The sequence below is a fragment of the Sebastes fasciatus genome, chromosome 23 (genome assembly GCF_043250625.1).
Source record: "Sebastes fasciatus isolate fSebFas1 chromosome 23, fSebFas1.pri, whole genome shotgun sequence".
NCBI lineage: Eukaryota > Metazoa > Chordata > Actinopteri > Perciformes > Sebastidae > Sebastes > Sebastes fasciatus.
The window spans coordinates 5,023,632-5,034,924 of record NC_133817.1 but is presented as its reverse complement, the minus strand read 5'-3'; the positions used below and the strand labels follow the sequence as shown (position 1 = coordinate 5,034,924).

Below are 11,293 nucleotides of genomic sequence, written 5' to 3'. Positions count from 1 at the left end.
GTTGTGTGGATAGCAGGTCCAGGAGAAGATCTTCCTTGAAGAGGTTCCAAGTTGATAATCAATTTCACAATTGATTGATAATAGTAGTCTAGAGTGGAACACATGAGATAAATATGAGGATAATGACATCCATTATTCCTCCTAAGCAGTTCAATAGGCTTCTAAATATCTACAGAAATCATGATGTGACCTGCATGGATTTATCAGCTGCTCCTGTTTTAATATTCTCCATAAAACAGCAGACAGTTTGGCCCCAAAATGCACATCATGATACACATGATTTCTGTGTTACAGCTATTTCATTTTCATTTCATTTCAAAATTGATTTCGAACATGTAGAATACAAAAAAAAGAAAAGAAAAAATAAAGAAAAAGTGAATGATCATACTAAAAAGTAGACAGTCAGAAACAAGTAGTATTTACATACAATGAAAAAAATTGTCAACACTTGATGCCTTGATTTACATATTCAAAAAGGAGTGACAAACTTATTTAATCCCACCCCTTCTCCATAAATCCATTATTAATTATTAACCAGCTTCCTTACTGAGCCATAAATATACTCTAATTATATTTTCCTAAATTTGTCTAACTATAATTATTATTATTTATAATTATTCTAACTATAATTATTACCTTTAATCTGTGTCATACAGAAATATAAATTAATTACTGATATAATTATCCTTATCAAAATATAAATTTGTTATCAATCCAGAATACCAATTCATTACTTCTAATATAACTTAATCACAATACCAATTCATTACTTACTATGGATTTCTGCTTAGAAAACGCTGCCATCTAGTGGACACTGACATGAACAGCATGTATATTTCTCTTTTATTTAAAGGTCTAACAGATTGTCCAAATAAATCGAATAAATGCTGTGATATTTTTTACGTGCCTTAATGGGCCACTTTGTAAACAAGTTTGGACTTAATAAAAAAAATAAAAATGTAACGATATTACATCAGGATGAATTATAATACCTGGGAATATTATTTTACAAAAACACATCAAGGTCATTAAAGAATATAATTTATTAATAATAATAATAATAATAATAATAATTATAATAATAATAATAATATTGCCAGGTATTATACATCAGGATGAATTATATTTTAATTATTATAATTTATTAGTCACCTGCACATGACAGTCAGGTTAGGGAGTTTCCAGTGTTTCCTTTCTTGTTGTCAAGGTGACTCAAGAGGGAATTCCAGCTGTCAGCAGCTGGATGACCCCGCCCTCAGCTGCTCTGTGACGTCACTTCGAGGAAATGAAAACCTTAGTTAAACACACAAGTCAGAGAGCTGAAAGTTATTACAATGAGGACAGTAAGTAAGGCAATTCAGCCTTCAAAATAAGAGCTTAAACTGCTCATTTTCCAGAAGATTTATGTCACCTATTTTTGTTCTTGTACCCACTGTTGTTGTTTTTTTTTGGCAACACATTTGCACTTTTATTTCCCAATATATTGATACCGAATTTTTTCCCTCTCCTATGAAAATGTAACGAAGCTAATCAATATTCAAGGTTTATTGTCAAGCCGGTTATACAATTACAATCGTGTGAAATACTTTTTGCTGGGAAGCTCCATTAAGAAAACAGTAAGTTAAGTAGCAAAATATAATAAAATAAAAGTAGAAATTATAATGTATTTACAAAAAATATGCAGTATAATAATAAAGGAAGTACTTAGTATATGGTAATTATATATATATATATATATATATATATATATATGGGAGTAGTAGAGGTTGCATACTATAAAAATATTGCACAGGCATTTATTTTTATTTTTTATATTGCAAATATTGCATTGATTGAAGTATTGCACTTTTTTATTGCACTTTTTGTGAGGGAGAGTGTTGTATGATATACATATACAGTATATATATATAATTATTATTATTAATTTGATCTTATAACTTGCAAAATCTCATATTCATAAATCTATAATATATAATAATATCGAGAATTTGTTTTTGTATAAGCCCAAATTCAGTGACCTCTGGCACATTTTAATGCTACTATTCCATCATATACACTGATCTTAATTATTGTAAACATGTAGTGAATTATTGTAAAAGAGAATTAGGCTTCTAGTGTGTTTTAGCCAACATTCTGTAATAGTTATTAATATTTAAAACCACGTCTATTCCTGACATATTAGAACTTTCCTAATTTAGAATCATAGAATCATCATAGAATTTTTTTTTTTTTTTTTTTTTTAAACAAAAAGTCCCTTTAAAACATAATAGAAATTATTGGCAAACGTTTTGCATTTTTTTGTGTGAATGTAGGCTAGTTATGACTCCTTTCAGACAAAAAAAAAATATTGTCCCAAAGGGGAATTTTATTATGAAAACAACCACCGGAAGTGCTTGGTTTCCCTACGTCACTAGATGTAGCAACAGAAACCAGGAGCAGCACAAGGTTGATCGACACATTGTTGCCATCTCTCTCTCAGATCTCTCTCTGAGTGTTATTGGAGTGAACATCCAGACTGTGTTGAGTCTCTGAGCTGACAGCAGGTGAGTTAAACTATTTAAAGGTGTTTTTAAAGTGTTGCTGTGACGCAGTTCTTCTCAGGTTAAACAACATCCGTGTTGTGTAATAAGTTAACTTTCTCAGTGTTTGCTGGAGGAGGAGGAGCTCACAGGACAGGCCCAGCAGGAGAAAGTGAAAGTAGAATTAAATGTATTTATGTCAGTAAGTTATTGTGTGTGAGGGCAGAAGCAGACCACAGTGTGTTTATATAACGTTATCATGGTGCTGTGTTGTTATTGTTAATGTCATTAAACTACCATGTGACCTGCTGAGGAGATAATTCAGCCTGTATGCTTCTTTTCTGCTGCTGCATGCTGAAGCACTGAGTCACTGCATGATGTCAGCATGGGGAATTTTATTATCATGTGATTTGTTGACATGCAAACACAACTAAAGTTATTTACATAGAGGACAATAAAAAGGCTAAGTTCCCATATTTTTATACTATATTTTTAATTATAATTTTAAAATGATATCAAATACAAACAAGATGCAGTCAGTCCATCTGTTCCTGTGGATATGATTATGTTCAGACTACATGACAATTACCTCTGAATTGAATAAACATTGTATCTCAGTGTGTTTAAATTAAATCCCACAGTCCCACACTGATCAATACTAAGACCAATAAATAATGGTAATAATAATAATGATACTATGTATTTTATTTCTATTTTACTTTATTTTTTATTTTTATTTTATTTTATTTATTGTGTTTGAATTTGTTGTATTATTTTACAACATAAACATTGTATCTTAGTGTGTGTAATTTAAATCCCACAGTCCCACACAGACCAATAAATAATAGTAATAATAATAATAATAATAATAACAATGAAAATGATACTCCGTAATATTATATATTTTATTTTGTTTATTTGATTTAGTTATTTTGGGGGGTATTTAGTAATAGCATTATTAGTAATAATTTTATTATTTTACAACATAAACATTGTATTTAAATTAAATCCCCAGGTCCCACACAGATCAATAAAAAGACCAATAAATAATAGTCATAATAATAATAATAATAATAATAATAATGGTACTATGTAATATTATATGTTTTATTTGTATTTGTATTTTATTTATTTATTTTTTGGGTGTGGGGGGGTATTTAGTAATATCATTATTAGTAATAATATTCTTATTTTACAACATAAACATTGTATCTTAGTGTGTAAATTGAATCCCACAGTCCCACACGGATCAATAATAATAATATATTTTATTATTTCATTTTTATTTAATTATATATTTTATTTGAGGGGGATATTTAGTAATATCATTATTAGTAATACTTTTATAATTTTATTTATTTATTTTTCAATTGATGTTTTGTTTTGAATTATGCTATTTTTTTGTTGATAATTTCCAATGCATATCTTTTAAACCAATACAATTTGATCACAAAAAATTAAGTCCAATATTCCAAAGAGAAAACCAGCTTCATCTTTTATTTATTTTTATTTAATTTTTTGTTCAGAACTGACTGTACATGAAATCATGTTAAATGCAAATAAGCAAAGTGATTGATCGGCTTTGGGTCTGAAGATGTGCAATGGCCTAACTGACTAACTAACTTTCTTCCTAGTTGGAGAAAAGAAAGTGTTTCCCTAAACAGTCGTGTGTCTTCACTATATATTTATTAAATCTTGTCTATCACATTTGAGTTGGAACGAGAGCTAGAGGATGTCAACCGTATTATCATTTCTGATAGTTACAAATAAAATAATCTTATATTTTATAAATATAAATAAAAATCTATGTCTCTTCTTTTATTTCCTCCCTCTCAGCGTCATGGCATCTGGAGGCCCCATAATGAACGGCAACATCTCTCGCTCTCCCACTCAGACGGGCACGCTGGAGGAAACCCTGCAGCAGATGAACAACCTCATCCAGGAGAACCGAGACCTGAAAGGTGAGAGCAGCTTTTTATGTGTTTATGCTGCACTATTCTACAGCAAAGACGTCTGTTCCCGTCCTTAATACTCTTATCAGGTCCACCAAAGGGTCTAGGGTCAAAGGTCAGTGGACGTTGTGTTCCTGCCGGCTCATGTCAGGGTGGAGTTTCAGAGTTGTAGTGTGATAAACCAGCTGGAGCAGTGTGTTGGGACAGGAAAGGCATGATAGCTATGGAAAGGCTAACACAATTTATATTTATTCTCGTTCAGAGGCCCTGCATCAGACCAACATGACGATGAAGGAGCGCTTCGAGGGTCTGTCCGCGTGGCGGGAGAAGCAGCGGGAGGAGCGGGGCTTCTTGGAGACCAGGCTGGAGGAGGCTCGGGGCCACATGGAGGCGCTGACCCTCCAAAACCAGGAACTGGGTCGGAGGATAGAGGACGAGGGGAAGACAGGAGGAAGCTTGCTGGTGAGAATGTAACCCCGGATGCTGCTTTTGTTTGTTATGTATTGGGTCAAAGCAGCTTGTGACCACCCAATAACTGCTTAATTTCCCACATTGGTAACACGTGATGTCATCTGCAGGCGATGTCATCCAATCAGAGTACAGAGCTGGACGCCCTGCGTGCCCATGTCGCTCGCCTGCAGGCAGAGAAGAACGACCTGGTGGCCATGAACTCTGAGCTGCAGCTGAGGGCTGAGCAGGACTCACACGACGACTCCTTCATTGAGATCATCACGGTCTCGGTGAGGAGCAACGCACATGCACACACATGTCAAATTAAATTAAACATATATAATCAGTGTTTCCCTCAGAATCTTCTTCTATTCAGCCTCATCTAACACAAAAAAATCCTCCACTTACACCCACCAACCCTGCTGACAACCAGAGTCAGCATTGATCTAACTGGCTGTTTTTTTTCTCCTCAGGATGGAGGCGTGGACGGCGTGAACGATGTGTGCGGTTCGGAGCGCAGCAGGCGTCCGGAGCTGAGCATGACGGCGTCGCGGCTGGACAGCGAGGAGATGACCGTCAGCCAGCTCCTCCAGTCGCTGAGGAATGAGGCACAGCGGGCCGAGCGGCTGCAGGTCGAGCTGCAGGCTTCTGCTGCCAGGTAGAGGACAGCAACTTAGAGGAGCAGTTCACCATTAAATGATCTGCTCTCATCATGGGTTTATAGCATCAGGAATTTTATTTACGTAAACTGAACTAAATTGGCAGTAAATAGCATATATCTGTTTGTTTTTAAGTGCAATGTTTTCATAAAGTTCTTTGTTTTTTATTTAATTTCACCTCTTCAAGTCTGACATATAAATTTAACCATTTTTTAAACAAATTATCCGACAGAATTGGAGAGCTGGAGGAGAGGAAGAGTATTGTGGATCAATTAACACAGACCACCCAAGCAGAGACTACAGAGACCAAGGAGGATTCTGGAAAAGAGGAAAAGGTATTTACTCACTAGTGAAAGTACTAAAACTAGAAAGCATTTTATTGTAGTGAAAGAAGAATGTAAATCAGATAGGTAGTTTTTATTTTAACATTGTAATGTGCGTATTCTGATGACAGGTTGCTGTTAAAGTAACATTCCACATCACATTTAAAGGCGGGTCCATTATTTATTTATTCAAAGTCCCGGCATGGAACCTAAGCAATGTACTGCTGTGTGTACGCCACGCTAGTTCGTATCCCAAAGTCACACAATAACACAAACAAACTAACCGACTGATGCAGCGGTAGACCAGCAACTCCTGTGTTCTGCGAGGTCAAATTACTGTTTTTGTAAATGGAGTCTGGTGGCTTTGAGGAGAACGATATGACGGCTTCAGTTCCCCGTCGAAAAGGCTGTCTGATGGCGAGGTAAAGCAATGACAATATTGTAAACATAGCGTACACTTAAATTTATATTGACAGCCGCTTTACCTCGCCCTCAGACAGCCCTTTCTGACAGGGAACTTAAGCTGTTATATCGCTCTCTTGAAAGCCACCAGACTCCATTGATAAAAACAGCAATTTTAATATATACATATAACTCCACTTAAAAAAATTATCAGTTATTTCCCGGGCAAAGAACGCAGATGGACCCGCCCTTTAAAGAACCTAATTTCTTTGTCTCATCTTTGTGTACTGTTGTTGATCTACGACTATACAATTGCCATAACGGGCAGAGGTCCACTGATGTTTCCTTATGGTAATGTTCGTGTGTCATTATGCGTATTTTTCAGGCAGCATCCGAGGTGGAGAATCTGAAGTCTCAGATGATGACGCTGTTCAAAGAGCTGCAGCAGGCCCAGAGCAAGCTGGATGAAGCGGAAGGCATGAAGAAGAACCTGCAGGACAGGTTAGGCCAACACATACACACATTCCCACACTTTCACATCTTAACATGCAAACCATTTAGTAAAGAAGCCAGCAAAAATAATACATAACAACCTATAAATCTTCTCCAACAATTAAGGCCACCGTTAATGTGTTGTGTTTGGCTCTTTAAAGGGGAGCAAACATTCCTCTTTGAATCGATGTTCCTGTGCTTGATCTTGACCTGTACATATGTATTCTCTTGTGTCTAGATGTCGGGAGGTGGAGCAGGACGTGGTCACTCTGAAGGCTCAGCTGGGGGAGAAACAGGCCGTTCAGACGGAGAACGACCGGCTGAAGCTGCAGGTGGACAGCATGCAGGCCCAGAGCCAGATAGAGCAGAGGAAGTCCGGGGAGGAGAGGTCAGAGGTCACACACACACACATATATACGGAGACATAGGATGGAGTGAACTCCCTTTGTAGTCACACTCACAGCTGAATGAAGCACTCTTCTTTAAGGTGTAGGGTAGAAATACAGCAGCAAGCTTTGGGACGAACTACCCTCTCTCCCACGGAAACAGGAACTGTCGTAGCATTTTGTGGTTTTGTAATCGTGGTTTTGTAACCGTGGTTTTATATCAAGCAGCAACTGTCATATACACAGCACTAATAATAAGCTACATACATACCAGTGTGGGCATACAAGGAATTTGATTTGGTGTTTTAGTGCATAAACAAGAAACATAAATATAAGGGCTGTCAAAGTTAACAATATCTGTCATTGTTTTGTGTTGTTAACTGATTTCCAATAATAGATTTATACATACATTTGCATAAAGCAGCATATTTGCCCACTCCCATGTTGATAAGAGTATTAAATACTTGACAAATCTCCCTTTAAGGTACATTTAGAACAGATAAAAAACGTGTGATTAATTTGCAATTAATCGCGATTAAATATTTTAATCGATTGACAGCCCTAATAAATATAGAATAGAAAAAAAATACAATAAATATATATAATATAAAGGCCCACAGCCTGGTGATATTAATGTGAATCTCTACTGCTTTTACTCTCTAGACAAATGAGAAACAGTTTTAATTGTTTTTTGACTGTACAAGAATAACTTAAAATATGAATGGTACTGATTTGCATTGGAAACCCCCATTTTCCTCAGAGTGATTAGTCTATATTTGGACACACACACTGAGTCACCGGTAACTCCCTTCCTTCCTTCCTTCGCTCCTTCCTTCCTCACAGGAACAACCTTGCCCAACTGAAGGATGCCTACACCAAGCTGTTTGAAGACTACAATGAACTCAAAGAGGATAAGAAGAAGAGAGAGGTCAGTTTATGTTGCATAATGTAAAAGACCCTTTTAGCAACAGATAACCAAATCCTGCTTATTTCCACCAAACCTAATGTAGTTATAAGAGTATAAACAATCAGAAATGAGAGCCAGACGTGTTTGACCTTTGCCCTCTGGTCTTGCAGTCTCAGCTGGTGCAGAAGGAGTTGGTGGACGAGCTGCAGGAACGGCTGACCGCCGCTGAAGAGGCCCTGGCTACTAAACAGAACGCCATTGATCACATGAAGCAGGAGATGTTCAGTAAGGAGGAGGAGCTGCAGACCATATCTGTGTTCCAGGCTCAGGTCAGTGGGTGTGGGTGTATAATTAATCGATGTCGAGTAAACCCCAGCATCTATCTATCTATCATTGGACCCTAAGTATCAGAAATCCACATGACAACATGGTGGTCATCGTGCTTTTCGTTGTACTGCAGGCAGAGGTCTACTCCTCAGACTTCTACGCAGAGCGAGCAGCGAGGGAGAAGCTCCATGAAGAGAGGGAGCGTCTGGCTACTCAGCTGGAGTATGTGAAGAAGCAGAACACCCAGCTGCAGGACGAGATGGACTCAATGGGCAGGTATGGAATCAAACGGAAGACCAAGTTTGCTTTTACGCCTGTCGTTCGGTTCAGTCGGTCGGGACCGAGGAATAAAGACGATACAGTACATTGATCCCTTTCAGTTCTAGTTTGGTTCCTTTTCACACTGTAACCAAGCTGTAAACATGACGTAATAAGGCGTCATTCATTCATTCATTGGACAGTTTTGGTGATGTCATCCTGCATCATCAGTGCCACGTGGACGTGCTACCATGGTTACTAAATAATCTTGCATAAACAGAAGCGGTTTGAGATCCCCCTTTTTTCTTGTGTTTCTCCACAGGCGGGGTCTGAACGAGATGCAGAAGAGACACCCGTCACTGGGAGCAAATCCACACGGAGCCGGCCCTAGTCTGGTTGGAAGAGGTACATGTGCTTTCTTTTTTATAGGGCTGTACCGAATAGTTCGAAGCTTCGGTCTTTGGATCTTCTTTCATAACATTCGAATTCTAAATCAACATTCGAATGTTGCGCAGCTGTTTTTTGCATGTCTCTTCATTGTGTTTAAACACTGTATTTCTGCACAGTTGCACATAAAGATCAGGCTACACTGTTATTACATGTTCAGGTTGTGATCAGTATGTCTCTGACTCTCAGGTGCCGACTGGCAGCATCAGGGAAATATCCCCGAACACGCCTGTCCCAAGTGCATGGAGATCATGCCGGACCTGGACTCCCTGCAGATCCACATCATGGACTGCATCAACTAGACCTCCGTCATTACGAGCAACCATGACAACAGCGGCTGCATTAGCACCTTAATCTGAGTCTTCCTCCTGCTTTTACCTGTACCTCGTCTTGGATCCCTGAGACAACTTACCATAGCTCCACGATAAACTCAGTACCTTTCAGTCTAGAATGGGAACACTTTACTTTGGGTAGAATTTAGATAGAGGGATTTTAAAGCTGCATTGAGGGTTCTTCTGATGAGAATTGCTCCTCCCTTTTTTTGTTAAATTTGAGAATTGCTTATAAAGATTTGGAATAGAACAAAATCTTGAAGGACACATCTTGCAGGTTTTGGGCTCATGTCATCTGGCACATAGTCTGTCTGTTGCTGTGACGACTGAAACAAAGCTGAAGGTGACTTTCTTCAAGGAAAAACCAGTCTGGAAAGAAACACTGCACGAATCCCTCGATAAGATATTATTTTTGGAGCTGTCTGCCTGTCATGCAGTTAGTTCAGCTTTTACAAGTTGCATTTGTTTACCAAGTATTTGGATGCTGAAGGCTTTTTAAAAATATTTTATTTTGGATTTCTTTTTAATGTAATTCTTTCTATATTCCTTTGCTTGAAAAGGATATTTTAGCTCATGACTGGGTTGTTGGTGTCGGTGGGAAAAGGAGCATGCACCATGTAGGCACTTTAATATGAAGATTTATATTTTATTCAGATGATACCCGGTAATTAGAATGTAATATATTTAACTTGTTAATCAGCAACAGCCTTTGTAAGTCTGTGTGTAGGAGGCTCCAGATGATTCTGTAGATTATAAAGGATTTTACGACTCCATGTTGTATTTCTGTGAATAAAAATAAATTCTGCAAAATTCTGTCTGCTTTTTTAGTCCTATTGTGACATAACAAAACCTGGGATATTATTTCTCTAAGTATCTGAAAAAGACTTGAGATACATATTTTGTTCAATGATAAAATTAACCATAATTAAACCTGAATGTAGTGATATTTAAAGGTCCCATATTATACTCATTTTCAGGTTCATATTTGTATTTTGGGTTTCTACTAGAACATGTTTACATGCTGTAATGTTAAAAAAAAACTTTATTTTCCTCATACTGTCGGCCTGAATATACCTGTATTCACCCTCTGTCTGAAACGCTCCGTTTTAGCGCATTTCGACGGAATTGCAACAGAATTGCGTTGCTAGGCAACAGCTTGGGTCCATGTGTACTTCCTGCCAGCTGATGACATTCACATACACTGCAACCAGGAATAAACTGGGAAACATTTAGAATGTTTACGTTTAAATATTGTATATTCGTGACATCACAAATGGACAGAAATCCTGACAGCTTGTTTCAAATGCAGAATTTTTAAATAAGGGCTGTGTGCATTTCCCTGTGGATTGAGCGTTTCGATACTTTCACAGTATTTCAGTATTTATATAGAACTTAAACCTGCTTTATAATAAAAAAAAACATGAAAATCTTACTTTTTTATAATATGGGACCTTTAAAGTCTTAGAGACACCTTGCACTTGACATCCTTCTTCTGCCTTAAATTATATCAACATTACCAAAATAGCTCTGTCACAGTTAGTGTGCAATACAGATTAAAGTATGATATGATGATATACTTGAAGCCTTGTTTTGTGAATGTATGCTTTTGCACAGTAGTAGTGTAATGTAGTGTGTGACTGATCCACTTTTTAAATATCTGACTTTGGTGACTCCTAGTGGCAGTATTGAAAAACAAAAGACTGACACAATTTTTTTTACAAATATTGTATTATTTTTCAACAAACAAAAACATACTTTATCAGAGTAAAACATGTATACAGTATGTCCTCATGCCAGAGAACATGTGTACAAAGTTTAATCATCCAGTTTGTAAACACA

The 11,293-nt window shown here is 37.1% G+C and overlaps 2 protein-coding genes across 2 annotated transcripts in view; one reads left to right on the top strand and one right to left on the bottom strand.

Annotated features, from left to right (window-relative positions):
• Nucleotides 1-7,691, bottom strand: part of nudt5 (nudix (nucleoside diphosphate linked moiety X)-type motif 5) — a 102,317-nt gene extending 94,626 nt beyond the window's left edge. The window contains exon 1 of the mRNA XM_074626189.1: nt 7,682-7,691. The gene's annotated coding sequence lies outside the window, so the exon portion shown is untranslated. The remainder of the gene's footprint in view (nt 1-7,681) is intronic.
• On the top strand, nt 2,392-10,264 carry optn (optineurin). Its single transcript, XM_074626185.1, has 13 exons — nt 2,392-2,543; nt 4,356-4,480; nt 4,734-4,933; nt 5,050-5,211; nt 5,395-5,579; nt 5,813-5,915; nt 6,691-6,806; nt 7,036-7,185; nt 8,027-8,111; nt 8,261-8,419; nt 8,551-8,693; nt 8,998-9,080; nt 9,312-10,264. The coding sequence occupies exons 2-13, from the start codon at nt 4,360-4,362 to the stop codon at nt 9,422-9,424; spliced, it is 1,620 nt and encodes a 539-aa protein (XP_074482286.1). The 5' UTR covers nt 2,392-2,543; nt 4,356-4,359; the 3' UTR covers nt 9,425-10,264.
• The last annotated feature ends 1,029 nt before the right edge of the window (nt 10,265-11,293 follow it).

Excerpts from the sequence above, each read along its gene's own strand:
- optn (XM_074626185.1), top strand. The coding sequence starts at position 4,360 with ATGGCATCTGGAGGCCCCATAATGAACGGCAACATCTCTCGCTCTCCC. Across the intron at positions 4,481-4,733 it reads GGAGAACCGAGACCTGAAAG|AGGCCCTGCATCAGACCAAC; the intron begins GTGAGAGCAGCT and ends ATTCTCGTTCAG. Across the intron at positions 8,112-8,260 it reads AGGATAAGAAGAAGAGAGAG|TCTCAGCTGGTGCAGAAGGA; the intron begins GTCAGTTTATGT and ends CTGGTCTTGCAG.